Source organism: Hakea prostrata, chromosome 3 (assembly GCF_041222555.1).
Source record: "Hakea prostrata isolate BN-2017 chromosome 3, UWA_Hpros_2, whole genome shotgun sequence".
NCBI lineage: Eukaryota > Viridiplantae > Streptophyta > Magnoliopsida > Proteales > Proteaceae > Hakea > Hakea prostrata.
Window position 1 is genome coordinate 22,798,121 of NC_142602.1, and position 18,093 is coordinate 22,816,213.

At 36.2% G+C, this 18,093-nt stretch overlaps 2 protein-coding genes across 2 annotated transcripts; both read left to right on the forward strand.

Annotated features, from left to right (window-relative positions):
- The first annotated feature begins 2,215 nt into the window (after positions 1-2,215).
- LOC149021649 (abscisic acid receptor PYL2-like) lies at positions 2,216-2,838 on the forward strand. The gene has a single exon (XM_089147473.1). The coding sequence runs from the start codon at positions 2,242-2,244 to the stop codon at positions 2,836-2,838; it is 597 nt and encodes a 198-aa protein (XP_089003599.1). The 5' UTR covers positions 2,216-2,241.
- Positions 2,839-14,608: 11,770 nt separating this feature from the next.
- Positions 14,609-15,907, forward strand: SERAT1;1 (serine acetyltransferase 1;1). The gene has a single exon (XM_089147154.1). The coding sequence runs from the start codon at positions 14,690-14,692 to the stop codon at positions 15,602-15,604; it is 915 nt and encodes a 304-aa protein (XP_089003280.1). The 5' UTR covers positions 14,609-14,689; the 3' UTR covers positions 15,605-15,907.
- Positions 15,908-18,093: the final 2,186 nt, after the last annotated feature.

Genomic DNA, 18,093 nt, shown 5'->3' on the forward strand with positions numbered 1-18,093 from the left:
AATAAAAATTCAAACAAGAGTTTTGCTCTCTATTTTTTTGGTAGAAAATTTGTGTTTTAAAAAGTGGAAAAATTCATGTTTTGCTTTCGACCCTTCCTATGTGAATCCGGATCTTCTCCCCGTCGGCCCGACCACCATCGGGCCCGGAAAAAACTTTTTTTTCAAGTGTTTTTCACGGAGGGGGAGGAGCGGGGGGAGCACTTTGTGCTCCCCATATGAGTCGCTGATCCGGACTCTTCCTATGTTGTGTACTACCTTCGTATCTCATCTGCAAGTAGAATCAATTGGAATGCTAGACTTCAGATCTAAAAGAATTGTTGTATTTTGAAGGTGATGACGCCAAGATCAAATTCAGTTTGTAGTATAGGGGGCATTCAAATACGTTAAGAAAAAGTATTATTCGCATAAGGGCGGACCGACGCCGGACGACCGCCGGCCGCAAGACCAAGTCCAAAAATAGAGAAGGCATCGACCAAACAACATCGGATATCGAAATAACCGACCAATAAAATATGATTATTGATTGATAATTTCTTTTACATTATTAATTTAATTCGCCGGATCAGCCGATCCATTCAAATTTAAAGAAAAAGAATACTACCATCGGATAAAATACCGGATATTCCGATCCGATAAGCAATATCCGAATCCGAGAGAACGATCCAGAAAACCGGATACGGAACCCTTAAACGAATCGAGTGCGGATTTCGACTATCCATTTATAGGTCTATTCGCATACCTCAACTCAACTCATTCAAGTTTATTTTGTTATATTTTTGTTTTTTCTATTTATTATGGGTAAGTGCTTTTGACATAAGAATATCTTACCTTGTGATTTTCTATCTTATTGTTTAATATTAGTCTGTCTTATACGGTGCCTTTGGTATTCTTATTCTTATTGTGACCCACTCTTTCTTTTTATTTATTTATTTATTTATTTATTGGTAAACATTTTAAAATTTTTTAAATAATAATAATAGTTCCTGTTGTCAGAAAAGAGAAATAAATAATAAAATATAAAAGATCTTTTCACTTCTCAGTCCTTAAACAAGTTAAGAGGCTTCCCTAATTTAAAGTAGTGTTCCCCCCTCTTTTGGCAAATCGGACAAACCTACTACTGACTACATTCTTAAATTATATAAAATTTACAGGGCATATCTGTCAAATTGACCGACCAATCAAATTCTCGGTTCAGTATTGGTGCAGCCAAAACCGACAGCGAATAAAACAAAAATAAAATAAATCAGATTCAATGTAATTCTATATTTTAAATTGCAAATATATTAACGCGGTTAAAGTAAGTGTAATTATATCATCTTATAACAGTTCAGTTTGGTTAATTTATTAGTGATGCATCCAAAATCTGCTTAGCCTCTAGATTCTTGAGAAATGACCTGCAAAATAGTGTTAGATGTAGCTTGACTGTGGGGTTAAGAGGCTACCTCCGAAGGTTAAGTCAGTAATGGAACTGATCCACAATGCTCTAATCAATTACAGAGTTTGAATTGAATATATTAATGGAGGGAAACGATTCAGATACCTTCACTGTGCATAACTTCCTTGTTTATATAGGTTTTACCTTTGATTCCCAACTGTTGGATTCGTTTGTGCCTCTTTCTGATGGCCGTTCGATCTTTAGGTTTTACCCCTTTTTTAGAGATGAAGGCAATTACCTTCCTCGGCACGATCATCCACTTTGTATAATGGTAGTTGTCGTTTATTACTCGATCATGTATCTCGAAATCTTCGGGATAACGCTTTATCCTTCACCGCAACATTCCTTCCTCCTTACGTTAAGATTTGGTTTGAACTCCATACCGATCCCTGACTGGATTTTTGGACCCGACCATGGTTGAGTCGTATTCAACCGGAGTTAATGACCAAACCAAGAGTAGACCCAGTTTGATATAATTCTTCCCTTATCTTTTGGTCTAACAGGTCACTAATGGGTTGCATCGAACCAGCCCAGAACTGTTCGGTTTTTTACCCTCAAGGCCTCAACCCCGTTCTATAAATCTTGGTTTGGCTTGGTTTTGATAATAACGGGCTGGTTCGGTTCGATCTTAAAAGGTTAGGCCTGAAAATTGACACCCTTATTTATTCACCCCGAACCATCAAACCGGTCAAAAGTGACCGATTGACACCTCTCTCTCTCTCTGGCTTATATAGAGAGAAGCCATCCTTAGTTTGTCCATGCTTCTCCTACAATAACATAGACAAAGAAAGTATTAAGAAGAATCCATGGAGTCTAACCAGAAAGCTATTCCATATGGTCTAAGCCCACAAGAATTCTCAGAGCTGGAGCCACTCATTCATAGCTACCACACCTTCCCAGCAAGCTCCCCCAACATCTGCAACTCCTTGATCATCCAACGTATTGATGCTCCCCTGAGCATGGTGTGGCCTCTGGTTCGAAGATTCGACAGCCCTCAAAAGTACAAACACTTCATCAAAAGCTGCAATATGAAGAAAGGAGATGGTGGTGTTGGAAGCATCAGAGAAGTCACAGTGATTTCTGGGTTACCTGCATCGACAAGCACAGAAAGGCTAGAGATTCTGGACGATGAGAAACACATACTGAGCTTCAGTGTGGTGGGTGGTGAACATAGACTCAAGAATTATAGGTCTGTTACTACTGTTAATGAGTTTCAACACAAGGAAGCTAATAAGGTATATACAATTGTTTTGGAGTCTTATGTTGTTGACATTCCTGAAGGAAACACAGGAGAAGATACAAAGATGTTTGTGGACACTGTTGTAAAGCTGAACCTGCAAAAGCTTGCAGTTGTTGCCACATCTTCTGTTCATGGTGGACATGATCATCTTGGTTCTAGATGATGGGTTTTTGTTTTTTGGATTTAAAAACACCTTTTAATTATCAATTAGTGGATACTGGTTGCAGCTTTATAGTTTGTTTGATCTTTACAAATTGCTTATTAATTATATATACTTAAATATTGCATGCTTTTGCTTTAACTAATCTCTTAATTAATTAACTTTCAAAGCAGCCATGATCCATGCTTTAAGTACAGCAAATTTATTTCTCTCCGTTTTTCCTGCAAATTGCATTGAAAGTCAGCTATTTCTCCTTGGTTCCTTCTGAGCCGTGAGTTTTACTTTAAAGCAGGGAAATGGGTCTGTGATTTTCAGTGGAAGCTCTAAATATCAACCATAAGGGACAAAGGGAAAGTAAAGCTCTGGGAAACATGTGATCAAAACTTGGGGGACTTGTGATCAAAAGAAGCTTCATCATCTTCAAAAGTTATTTGAAATGACAACCCATCACTTATTAGAAGCCAACGAAGCTCTCATTCATTTTTGATATGTCAAGTCAAACTTGGCACATGTAAGAGCTAAAGAATATCTCCCAATGTGGGTTTTTTTTGTTGGATATGATGGCTTCCATAAATGGGATGGTTTTTTCTTGATAAAGTGAAGAAAATATTTCATTCCTGAAAACAGCAAGCGTTGGAAATTTGAATACACATATCAATGATCCAAGAAGTGAATAATGGCCACATTGTTCAACTACCCATGGACAAGGCCTCTTGGGCTAGAGAGTGGGCTAAGCCATTGTTCTCTTTAGGAACAAACAGAAATTTATAAAGTGGGAACACAAAGGAACCATCAAGAATATCTTGTAGGAAAACGCGAGAGAGAATGGCCCCGAAGGAGCTCATGAAGTCCTAGATAGTCAGTATGAACATCAATGGTCCTAAAACCTTGACTTTGGGCCTATAAAACACCCTCCCTCCACAGCTAAGGTTTCACCAACCAAAGCTGAGCTCAAAATTCTTGGTTCAGAACAGGCAAACAGCAGCTGCCCATCCACCATTGCTGCAAATCCAATGCCCCCAAAGTCAGAATCCAGCGGGCAAGCAGCATGGCACCAGATCTTAACTTCGACCACTATTCCTCATCTTCGGGAATGTTTTTCACCTCCACAACATTTTCCATTCCTTTTTATCGATATTCTCCCATGCATGTCTTTGTGAGAAAGATGGTTGTGCATTCTGGATCATATCATTTTGATTAAGTAGAAGATGGTAGACAGTTTTGGTTGAGAATGATCCATTCGATTGACAATAAATGGGTTGGTTCTGATTGACCATAAAGAAGTCCTGTGAGTATTCAACGGTGGAAGTCTCAAAATTATTTTTAAGAATTCTAGGTAAACTATTTGCTTGAGAAATCATTATAAATTTGTAGGAAGGGTTCAATGTATTTGCATGTATAAATAATTTAGTAGAATTGTGAGAGCGGGACACTAATAAATCTGTTGTGAGGGACTGATCCAACAAATCATTTGGATGATGATAATTGAGTAATTGGTTTTGGAGCAAATTATATATATTTACATCTTCTTTCTTCTGCAAACTTTTATGAAATTATTAATAGCGTGGATGTTTTATGTTCTAATTTTTCATGTTTCACCCTCTAACTTTCTATTTTTCTTCTTGTTGTATTTTCTCTATTAATGATAAGAAATGTAACATCTTTAGACCTTCCATCTGAATAACATTTCATTTACTCTTCTTTAACTAGTAAATATATATAGGTTACTCTAGACTTGTAAGTGATAGATGAGAGGAGATTGATACGACTATTGGGTAGAAGATTGAAGTAATAACATTCTTTATATACTCCCATTTCTCTAACTCTCTTTTCTCCCTATACCTTCATTTCATTCTATATTATTGCATGTAATCAATTTTACAATACAAACAATCTATTTACACCCCTCAAAAATGAAAATTTTGTCTACTTTTCACTTTAAAGGATTAAGTGGAGGAGTCCTTGAAGAGATCAGATCCTCTCCCTAATTGGATTATTCTAGCAAAAACACTTTAAACGGTTGGAACAACAAAGATAAAAACTATCAATCACATGAAGCTGGGTGTGAACTAAAAACTCTTACTCGAGAGATGGATCTGCAGGGATTTTAATTTGCAGCGGCTGCCGCCAACTGCTAAGCATAATCCATTTTGGATTGAACGGTTCAGATTCCAAAATGATGGGGTTAAATGTAAATATAAAATTCTTATTTTACAATACTTATTTTTAAGTTTTTAAATTTACAAAATTATACATTCTGGATAAACGAAATACTATCTCTATGGTTTCCAAACCTGTCTCTATGGTTGTTACTGGATAACTTATTATTCTATGTCAGTTACTAATGTACTTCTTTTTCTTGCTCACTTTTGTCAAATATCTGTGTAAATAGAGGTGAAAATGAATATGTTAATTGCCTACTTTAAACTCTCGCTGTTGTATATGAATATATAACTGTACTGAAATAGAGATGATATTCAAAGTTGAAATTATGGGGGTTAAGGAAGCATGTCTGAGACAAGAAACCAATGTTTTGGATGATCTTTTTGGTTTTATGCTAGGGAGATTAGCCACAGAAGCTATCTATCTGCTTATAGGAGATTAATATAAAGATTTAAAGCACATAAGAAACATCGTCATATGGTCCTTATTGATTTAGAAAAACCTATGGTAAGAGTTTCTACTGAGTTAATTCGCCAAGTTTTAGAGGAAAATGTTCTAAGTAAATCTCTGGTCATAATTAAAGATACATATCAAGACATAGTTTAGCATATATAAGAATTGAGAGTGGATAAGGTAGTGAATTTCTGAAAATGGTTGCATTGAACAAAAACTCAGATTCTCAGAAGCCTAGCTATATTGTTTGCACCATAGTTGTCATTGCGTCTTTGCAATCCAAGGCATTGGAGATGGCAACACCTTGACAATTATGGTTTTAGATATTCAAATTATGGAAGGCATTATTACCTCATAGTTACATATGGATGCTATTCAGTCTTATTTTTCTCTGAGGTTGGTTAGTAACAATGCAGACTATAATCTTAGTGACTAGAGCACAGAAGCTCTTAGGAAGAGAAGGCATAAGTGAACTACAATTTTCTTATCTATTCTCTCTGTCAGGAGATCCCCTGGAATAATTATAAACTTTTCAATATGAAATACAATGGACAGTGTGCCTCTTTGTGTTCCCTTTCCTTTTGATTTGCTTTGCATACTCTTCCTTTTATAATTTTAATTTACAGAAATCATATGGTTATAGATGGGATTCCATCGCCCATGTTCTCAGATTCATTTGTTTTTAACAGCCAAACCCAGATGATGGCTGGTTATCCTTTGCTTCAAACATTACAGGGAGAACAAATTAATAATATCCAGTATGATTTGCCTGAAGCAAATCGTGGTGAGACTGTTGGTTCAGATGCTACAGCTTCTAGAGCTGTGTGCTCAATGGACGAGCTACTAGAAATGCCCCAGTCAGCACCTTGCATCCTGTCAACAATGGTTTTCTTAAGCAATTCAGTAAAGAAACATTTCTTTTTGCTATATGTCTTCCCAACACTTTGGAAACGACCAACACTGTCACACCCCACCCAGCCAGATCCGGTCATAGTTGAATATCCATGGAGGTAAATACACTACATGATCTAGGTTCACAGTCAAATGCATAACAAAACACAATATAGTATAATCAAAGAGCAAGAAAAGATTAAAATGACTAGTATCAAAATTATAATATCAAAGTTATTACACCAAATGTTAATCAAAATTATCTACAGTGAATTCATGATCAGAGTTTAATAAAAAGATTGTACATCAGCGGAAGTCTATGTTTCTAAAGAGGCTCAAAAGGCTAAGTAACGCCACTATCTATTAGATCTATAAGAATAATATAACAAATGGTTACAAGGGCAACTACATTCTCATAGGTGATCGTCGTGGCCTCAATGGTACTCCCCTTTGTAAGAGCAATCCAAATATGGGCACGAGTCTCCATGTGCCTCCGCATCTTCACCTGTCAGTCCTTCATAGAATTCAAGCAGCGTCGTGATCTTCACTTGAATGGAGTCCTCATAACCTGTAAGAAGATATAAAAGTATATATAAAAATGAATGAGTTTAACAGAACTTAGTGAGGTCAATATGACCATATACATGCATCCATCATACACTTTAATAAACAATTTATGTATATATGTAAATGAGATGAATAAATGAATGAGTATGCAAATTAATATGCTCTTAACTATAACAATGGAGTCTTTATGGTAGATATACATTAAGTTACACATCATCCCCCTCTGGGAGGTCTTGGCACTTCTCCTCGTGCAAGAATCCCACCAAACTTCAAGGTTTTTACCATTCCCAAGCTCTCAGCCTCCTAACATAAACAATTCGTGTTTGAGTCCTCTAGCATAGGTTTCCGCGCGTTAATGCCAAAATCTCCTTTTTATACCTTCTGGGTTTATTTTCTCTCTCCTCTTGAAATCAATCAATGTTGTTGAGTCTTCTTCTAGTCCTTCTAGGTCCATAGGTTCAACTTCCAAACTTCTAGTCTCAATTCGAATGATCCAGAGTTGCTTCCTACTTGTGCTCCGGGTTCGCGGACCTGACAGGCTGACATGATAGATTATCAGGTTAGAATTTTAGAAAATTTCACAAGCACTCTACAGGAAAATCTTGGTAGTGTCATAATTTCTGCCCCATCATCCTTCCAATCGGAGGATTTGAGTACTTCTATTTCAAATGGATGCAATTCAAATTTATCAGTAAAAGGATCTATGGATGCTGACCAGAGGAAGACCTACCCCACCCCACATTTTTTGAAAATTTTGATTAATTTCTTTAATTTTTTCAATTTTTTCTCTTTCCACGGGTGAAATATCACTATTTAGCCTCCCATACCTAAGTTGGGGCCGGAGGGGGCCATGCCCCCCCCCCCCCCCACCCCCACCCCCACATTTTTTGAAATTTTTGATTAATTTCTTTAAGTTTTTTAGTTTTTTCTCTTCTAATATCACTATTTGGCCCCTCAATATTGGAAATAATTCTCTCCTCTCTCCTTTTTTTTTCTTATTTGTTCTTTTCTCTTTCTACAAACGTGGACTATGGGAATTTGGAAAAAAAATCTTTTCCATAATTAATTATTCAAAAAATCATTCCTAATTAAAAAATAACTCCTCATTCCATATTTATTCTCTCCTCTCTCCTCTTTTCTTCCTATTTATTCTCTTCACTTTATAAAATGTGGGTCAATGAAAGTTTGAAAAAGATCTTCTTCATAGTTAGGTATTCTTTCTCTTTCTCAATTTATTTATTTATTTATTTTGCTAAGAAAAATTTGAAAAAAAAAATATTCTCCATAGCTAGTTATTCAAAATGTCATTCCTAATAGAAACTAACTCCTCAATCTCTATTTATTATCTCTTCTCTCCTTTCTCTCATTTTTTTCTTCATATTTATTATTTCTTTTTATACAAACTTGATGAAAGAAAATTTGAAAAAAAATCTTCTCTACAATTAGTATTCTTTGTCTTTCTCAATTTATTTATTTTTTGTCTTTTTCTCATTTTTTTTTTTTTGTTTTTATTCTTTGCTACGGAAAATTTGAAAAGAAAATTTCTCCCTACTTAACTATTCAAAACGTCATTCCTAATTAAAAACTAACTCCACAATTATTATTCTTTCTTTTTCTCTTTCTCTTTCTCTTTTTTTTTGTTTTTCTTCTTATTTTATTATATAATCTCTAATTTTTTGTTTCTTCTATCATTTTTATTATCTAAATTTATATTCTAAATAAAAAATGGGATAATTACTGTTGCCCCCTGTACTTTGATTTTATTACTAATAAAACCCTGTTCTTTACAAAATTATTGTTGCCTCCTTCCTTATAACGGTGTTAAGTAGCCGTTAAGTTTGAATATGTAATATCTAATTTGTCCTTCATTAAAATTAAAAAATAAAAAGATGATGCTACCCTATTTATAAAAACCAAACTAAATGTCAATTTTACCCTAAACTTCATTTATTTTGAATTAAAGAAATGGGCAAAATCTAATTCCGATTTGACTTCCCGCCTTCACTAAACTTCATTTATTTTGAATTAAAGAAATGGGCAAAATCCAAATCCGATTTGGTTTCCCACCTTCACTAAACTTCATTTATTTTGAATTTAAAAAATGAGAAAAAATCCAAATCCAATTTGGTTTCCCACTTTCACTAAACTTCATTTATTTTGAAAATATTTTAGATGATATTCAGTTTCCAATTTGAGTTGAATTTGATTTTCCTTCATCTTCAATTTTTATTTGAGTTTTATTCAATCATTCTTTCTTTATTTGGTGGTTTGTTTTTTGAGAATAAAACATATTATAATTATTTTTTTCTCCACAGTTAATTAAGGGTACTACTGTAACTTGACAAAAGGGTAAATAAGTAAAAAGATATGTATAAGGGTATTTTGGGGTTTTTGAAAAATATAAAGGTGCCACATCATCAGTAAACTAACGGAACTAACGGTAGGGGGCATTAGTAATTGTAGACAAAGTTAAAAGGTTGGATTAGTAATTTTGAAAAGTATAGGGGATACAGTAGTAATAAAATCAAAATACAGGGGGACAATAGTAATTATCCCATGAAATATCTATAGTTTTTTTTTTTAAATTTGCGCCTACCACGAATTACTTCCTCAAGGGGGAGCTTTATATTAACGCCGCCGAGTGGGTGTGAACCCAAGACCTCTCCTAGGGAAGTTTAGTCTTTAACTGCTTTAATATACCACCTTTGGCAAATATTTATAGTTAGTAAGGTAACTAAGTACCATTGATTTATATTTCTCACTAAAAGAACCTTTTTAGGGTTGAAATCATATGTCACTTTTTTTTTTCTTTCTTTTTTTCCCTTTAATTTATCTGATTTTGTAAAGGAAAAAATATCATTATCAATAATTTACTTCTTTTTTTTAAATATGTATGGGTCCCACAAAATATATGGGGGTTGTTACAAAATAATTTAGAGGTGGGACCCTAGTGGGTCTTATATGAGCCAACACAACATGTGGTAAAAAAACATTAATGTTTCACCAACCGAAAGTTGATATGAACTCTCATTTTTTGCCCTACCCCCAATGTTGATTCTTGGTTCCACCTTTGATGGTAAATATTATGGTATAGAGTTTATGACACCTAAGGAGGACTCTTGTTCTCGAGTACGGATCAGTAGCACAAAGTGCTCCCCGACGGCTTTACCACCATAAAAATAGGGGGGACCCAGGGGTGGGTGATGGGAGGGTTTTTTTATTTTTTACAGGTAGGTCCCACCAAATTTGTGGTGGAAAAGCTGCCGGGGAGCACTTGTGCTGTGCTCCTCGTCAGGGGTGATGATCTGAATCCTTGTTCTCCTGGGGAATTGGATGGTAAATTGGACCATATCTCAAAATATGGTCTGATTCATTCCTTCTATGACCAAATGATTTTGGAAACAACCTCTTTATGAAAGCAGGGATAAGATTATGGGGGCGGGCCCAACATTCATCGAGCCCAGAACGCTGACTATGGCCTCCCCCTGCGCGCGCTAGCGGCCAAAAAAAAAAAAGATTATGTTGATAATGACTCTCCCTAGACCCTGTAGTGGCAGGAGCATCATGCACTGGCTTTATCATGCTGGTTTTTGACTTTATGTTATTGGTCCATTGTACAACCATCAAGATGCGTTTGTTTGCTGAAATAAAGGTGGGGTGGGAAAATTCTTGAAAAAATTGTAGATTTCTTACTTTTCCCTTAGATCAAAAAATTGTAGATTGTTTAGTTGTTTGGAGTGGGAAAGTGAGAAACAAGTTTACTTGATTCAAGTAAACTTGTCTGGGTGATGTGGCACCCTAACTTTTCCGCCCCATGCCATTTTAAAACCCCACAAATATGGTTGAACTTTGTGGGAAAGTTTGGAAAAATAAAAAATGGGACCCATCACTATCACTTTTCTACAAAATCATTTACTTTCCTTTCCTTCTCTCTCACCTCACTACACATGAGACTCACATGTTTTTTTTTTCAACCCCTTTTTTCCCACCCCACCGTTGTAAACAAACACAGCCTCAATGAATTATTGTATATCGTTTCATTCAAAAACATTCTAGATTTCTAGGTACCCAAAAGATGCAGAGAAACATTTACTTGCAATAAAAAGTGGATTGACAAGAAACTAGGTATTTCTTTCTTAAAAGGAGCTAGTTAGTCTCTTATATTCGGTTTTACAAGCAAAGGGGTTACTGAGTTACCCCTTGTTTTGTGGGATTTGTCTGCGTTCGTCTCTGGAAACCAATGATAGAAGAAATGTACTGAGAAATGAACCAAGACAAAGGGATTTTGGACTGGAGAAGGAACTGAAATTGTCCACGGGAATCATGTGAGCATGGAAGGTCAGAGAACACGAATGAACTGATGCTCATAGCTTCATGATTCATTCCTAACATGAATTCCATATGTATCTAGTTTGCTCATTGAGCCCAAAACGGTAGCAAATTAGTCATCATCCATCTTTAACCTGTTCATGGTACTAATCAGCCTATTAACTGGGTTTACTGAAAATTTCTCTTTAGTTGAATTCAGGTTTATTAGCAGATCTTCAAAATCTACCTCGATACTATTGCTTGTGGAGCAAATCTATTTGCTCTTTCTAGGTTTTGGTAATTTATCTCACCTCGTTTTATGTGTGTAAACAATTACTTTTTCTTCCAGGTTTATTACCAAGAAAATATTAATATAAAATTGATAGTTGCTAGGCCAAAAAAAAAAAACACATGGAGAACTTTGTGAGCTTTAATCATCTTGCTATTGGAGTAGGAGTAGCATTACGTGCTCTTTTGATAATTTTTCCACATCGGAGTATTGATAAAATAATAAAAGTAAGAATCTTTTGCCGCATGTCTTCCTCGGTATATGTGCTGTCAAATTTGTGCTGAAAAAGCGTTGACAGGGTTACGACAAGAAGGTGATCCCGACTCGTGAGGTCCATAATTTATTAATAATTATTTTTTATTGTGTTTTTTTTGTATTTTTTTGTTTTTGTTTTTGTTTTGTTTTCCTTTTTTTTTAAAACATTTTTCGATTGTTACTTCGCCTAATCTAGACGTTAATGCATCTACATTCACGTTTTTTTGATTGGTACTTCACTTACTCTAGACTTTAACAGGGATCAATAGAGAAATCTCAAGAAAGGCAAAGTTGATGATGAAGATTGAGATGCACGGTGCACCACAAAAGTCCATAGCGTGCCTGCGTGGGCGCTTGTACACGCAAGCAACCTGCACTGCATGAGACACCATTTTTCTTCTCTTTTAAGAAAGACTTGGGAGTTATTTATACTACTTTGGAGATCCGAACGTCAGCAAAGGTGAGTCACGATCACCTCCCTGTGGGGCCCGGGGAGCATTATGTGCTCTACTGATAAATTTTTGTTTAAATATTCTCTGCGTGATCTACGTGGGATATATTGGAGAATTTATTTTTGAATTATTTTATTATTTTGATTTTTTTTGTTTGAATATTCTATGTGTGATCTACGTGGGATATATTGGAGAATTTTTTTTTTGAATTATTTTATTAGTTTTAGATGGATTGTACACAAATTGTGTGGTGAGCATGTGTACAAGGAGGTGATTCAAACTCTCCGAAATTACCTTAGTGAAAAATTACATTACTTATTTTTAAGTTTTATTTTACAAAAATAGTCATTCTTTCAACTAACAAAACTAACTAAAATTAATTTAATACTTACAAAATTAATCATAACAATAATTTTTCAGTTGCTTTAATCATAGACGACATTTGGGGCGACTTTTTGAGAAAAAAATCAAACAAAATCGATGATTTATATGTGTGGCCGTGTGGGAGAGAGATGAAGTAAAAGTTTGAAAGGATTCATTAGAGATTTTTGCAGAAAGAGAGAGAAGACGGTGTAGAGTCAACATGTGTAGAGAGAGATTTGCAGTGGGAGAGACCGAGAGAGATCATCAGAGATGGATGACAGAGAGCACGAGATTAACGGCTTCTTCAGGTCACCCCATGGTTTCCGTCGTGGCTTCCCGTTCTGCAGAGAAAGAGAAGGAAATAAATAAAAGAGATTGCACTCATCGGCCACTGCAGAGATATTTTCATTTAGTGAGTGAGGAGAGAGTGCGTTTTTCAAATTTTATTTTAATTTTTTTGATATTTAAGATTATCGCGATACGCCTATATGACCTTGCGTATATCGCGATATTCAACGTTATCTCAATTTTAGAAAAACGTACGCAGGGTTTCTTGCGCCCACACCTCGATTCGCCAACAAGAATACCATGCTTACAACCCTATCTTCTCTGTTCTTTTTTTTTTATTATTATTGCTTTTGTGGTTGTTTAATGTATACCAAAGGAAAGGATATAAAAAATTCATTGTTATATATTATTATTATTATTATTAACCTAAAACTAGTTTTGAGCAGTTTTGGTTAATTGCAATATTAGTGGTTTTTTTTTTTTTCATATAATTCTTGAAAACTAAGGTTTGTCTGACCAACTTACACATGTCTTGACTATACCTAAGGGTGGTAGCTGCTACATATAATTTATATATAAGACTGGCTTCACCCTTGCCATTGGAAAAATTCAAACTCACGTCCTACTTTGACTGGCTATTTTGTAGATGAGAACTTAAAAGTAGAGAAACGTGAAACCTAGTTTGAAGGGCTATTTTGTAGAAGCAATTTTTAAAATTAAAAAAAAAATGATTAATTCTTTAATTTTCTCTTGTTTTTTTCTTTCTCAATGTGAAATATTAATATTTGTTTTCCTATGGTGGAAACATTTTTATAAGTAAAAATAAAAAATATATGTCATTCTTATTTTCTATTTAACTGTTATAATTAAAATCTAACTTTTAAGGAGAAAACAATTAATTCACAATTAAAAATTAACTCACCTAAATTTCTCCTTATTTATTCAAACCAACGAAATACAAACCCTATCATATAATTCAAAACAACAAAAAATATAAGAGAATTTGTAATATATCTAGTGTTCTAGACTCTATCACGTATAACATTAGATTAAATTATGTGTTTTGTGACTTACAAAATGAGAGAGTTTGTATTATATCTAGTGTTCCAGACTCTAACACGTATAACATTAGATTAAATTATGTGTTTTTGTGATATTTCACTTATTTTTATTTTTCTAAAAATTCAATATAAATTTTAAATTATTGTCGATATAATTTTCTTCTTAAAGATTAATACTAAAAATTTTATAATTATTGTTTTGCTCCTTGAATCTTGGATCACCCGTGGTCCCTCTTTTCATTTTTTTTTTAATTTTAATTTTAAGAACGTGGAAGTAACTTAACGTTAATCGAGCCCTCCAATACTACAGCAAAATGGAGAGTTCGGATCAGCTCCCCAAAGCACAAAGTGCTCCCCGACAGTTCTCGACCACACAAAACAGTGGAGCCATAGTAAAAAACACTTTTTGAAAAAAAAAAAAAAAATTAAAATTTCATCTGTGGGCCCCACTGTTTTGTGTGATCGGTAATCCGTGCTACCTCGACGGGTGAGGATCCGGATTCCAAAATGGATACCTACCACAACCGTGTCTAGTGCCCACCCGCAGCATTTTCTAGAAACTGTAATTTTGCTTCAACTATGAGGGTATTTTTCGACATTTTACTGCATCGCTCCGGTCCCACCTAATCCTATCATTTAAAGCTCTTACGAGAACTGATAAAATTCCATCAGTTTGGCAGTGCGAAGTGCAGTGTCCGACGCAAACGGGGCAGAGCTGATCATCTGCCACCTGATTCTCCGCCACCGTGTCTGGGAGAGACTCTATGCCAACGGCGACCTCGATGCATTCGGGTGAATCAAACAACCACACGCCGGCGGCGGCGCCGCTGGCATCATTACCAGTGGTTAACGGCGCTGTCGAAGACGAAGCCTGGGTTTGGACCCAAATCAAAGCAGAAGCGCGCAGAGACGCCGAATCGGAACCGGCACTCGCCAGTTACCTCTACTCCACCATTCTCTCTCACGCTTCTCTCGGCCGTTCTCTCTCTTTCCACTTGGGTAACAAACTCTCCTCCCCTACTCTCCTTTCCACCCTTCTCTACGACCTATTCCTCAACTCCTTCACTTCCGATCCCGTCCTTCTTTCCGCCACCGTCGCCGACCTCCGCGCCGCCCGTGTTCGTGACCCTGCTTGCGTCTCCTTCTCCCACTGCCTCCTCAATTACAAAGGATTCCTCGCCTGCCAAGCCCAGCGCGTCGCCCACAAGCTTTGGAACCAATCTCGCCGACCTCTTGCCCTAGCCCTTCATTCTCGAATCGCCGACGTTTTCGCCGTTGATATTCACCCCGCTGCCAAGTTGGGTAAGGCAATTCTGCTCGATCACGCGACTGGGGTTGTCATCGGAGAAACTGCTGTGATTGGGAATAATGTTTCAATCTTGCATCACGTCACGCTTGGTGGAACTGGAAAGGCTGGTGGTGATCGACATCCCAAGATCGGTGATGGAGTTCTGATAGGTGCCGGAGCGACAATTTTGGGAAATGTGAAGATTGGAGAAGGAGCGAAGGTTGGAGCAGGAGCGGTGGTTCTGATTGATGTTCCACCGAGGACCACCGCTGTGGGAAATCCGGCCAGACTTGTTGGTGGAAAGGAGAAGCCCTCGAAGCTTGAAGACATTCCTGGGGAGTCCATGGATCATACTTCTTTCATCTCTGAGTGGTCTGATTACATTATCTAAGAAACTTGAATAATAAAAATTCCTTCAACGTGTTCTTGGCTTTACTCATTGATAATCATAAAGGTGTATTAGGCATCTATTTCTACTTTAGATTCCATGTTGTTGTAAACCAAAATTTTCAGAATCCTTTATGTTCGGGTACAATGCAATTTCTTAATCATTACAAAGGGAAACTCTGTTTCTAGACATCCAACTCTGTTTCTAGGCATCCAATTTCAAATGTGAGCTCTGAAAATTATGGGAAGGTGAGCAGTGATTTTAGTTAGAGACTTGTTAGAACTTCTGATAAACTTGAAACACAGAAATTTAGCCTTTCAGTTATGGAATACAGAAATTTAAGCTTTTAGTTATGGAATGATCCTTGATGTAGTCAACTAAGGGGCTTTTCCTGCTTCTTGGCTCTGACGTAGGGAAACTTTTTTGAGTAACTGAAAACGATACTATTTGTGAAAATGTATTTCTTAGTGATGTTGGAAAAGGTTTCTTTCCATTTTAATGGTAGAAAGCTCGGAAAATAATATGTTGCTCATTCATCCTTTGAATGTTATAATGCAAGAAAACAAAGGAACCAAGTCATAAAGCTATGAACTAACACTAAATTTCAACTTTTTTTCTAGTGATCCCCGTCATGCCCCGTGCAGATCATAACACTGCGTGTTTCTTTCAAACTAAGCTTCCTTTTAAAAAGAAATCAAAGAGATTACAAGCAATGGCATCGCAACGATCCAGACAAATCAGAGTTCGAGGATTATGGAATTGATTAAACAAGTGATTCAAAAGCATTATTGGGATGAAAAGAAATTTAAGAAAATTGCTTTGAATGCAAACTCAAGGCAAGTAGAAAAATTAACTGGTTGAATAGCCTTAGAGGAGACCACGAAAGAATAAATAATGATGGGGCTTTCTTTATTGAAATATATCGAGAGTGACAAGAGACTTTCAACAAAATAGATTTAATAAGGAATCTGGCAAGGCTAGTTTTTAAGTGAAAGAGACCCATTTTAACCAAAATCCCACCATTTTCCCCTGCCTTTTCAACTCAATTTTCTTTCCTCTCACTCTGGTTCTTCCATGGGTTCTCTTCCTCATCTATTCTTTGTTCTACATTGATCCCCTCAAGATGGAGAACTACAAGGCCAACTTTTAATCAGAAATTTACTCTTCTGGGATCTTCTTTGCAGAATTCCCTTACTTACTTCATCTATTCTTTACAGTTGAACCCACCACTGGAAAATGCCTTCTCAGTTTCCAGTTGTTTTACTTTTGATCCTACTGCACAAATGTCGATCTTGTGACTACCTTTTTTCCATTCATTCTCTAAATGCTACAAGTTTTTCGACTTCCTCTTGCAGTTTGCATCATCTATTAATTATAATGGAAGACTCTCAAACTTCTTCCAATTAACCAATTCCTTGAGGGGAACAAGGAGAATCCGGCAAGGCCTTGTTTTGAAGAATATAGTTGAGATTGTAAGCTAAAGGTAAGGTCTTCAATGAAGTAAACTGAAAGGAGTATGAGATTATAAATAATGGTGTATTTTTTGGCTTGTAAAACACAAGGGCCTTTTGTTTATTGCAATCACCAGAAGGTTGTGATTTTGTTTTTGAAACTCCGACCTTGGTACCCTGTAGCTGAAGCTGACTGATCCAAACCTAGGTACTATCTTTCCTCTTCTTCCATGATCGGAGTTGCCTCCCCATCCTTCAACATTCCCAATTGATAATTGACTTACACTAATCATATTATTCAAATAAACAAATTCAAAATCTTCTAAGTTCTAACTGAGAAATATGGCTGATCTCTGTAGCTAGAGAAGAGTCTCCCAATCTTTTTAGCCGGAGAAGACAAGAGAGAAATCTGATAACTAGGTTTCTCATATCTAGAATCCGGTTTGACAAACAAATGGGTTTTGCTTAAAATGGGTACAAAAATAGGTTTCTTTCACTTAAAAACCAATGTTCTAATTTGAACCATCAATTAAGAATATCACATGTGTCAAATTGTGGTACTGCACTACTACACAACGGACGATTTTTTTTCAATTACAGACATCTCTTAGTGAAAAGGTCATGGATTTGACTCTCATTATCCCTATCTTCTTATTTTTTGGTTGCCAACCCGGTTTCTCAAGGCTTTGCCTTGACTAATCCGGTGTTCGACCCTAGTGGCCGGGTCCCACACCTGGCTGTGGTGGGTGAGTCTCCCCAAGGGATTTTTTGCATCTTCAAGGTTTCGATCGAAACCTTGCTTAAGCGTACCAAGCTGCTTACCACTTGGACCCACCCTCGTTGGTCCCTAATCTTCTATATGTATAAAAAGCATATTTTATTCCCCCAACCCGCGAACAAATATATATATACATTAAAAATCACGTGAAGATCCAACCTGATAGATTGAAAATTTTTGTCTCCACACGGGGGGAGAGGATCCATAATCTACGGTCATTACCTTCTCAGTTCTTCTGATCAAAGGTGTTGATAATTGGATAA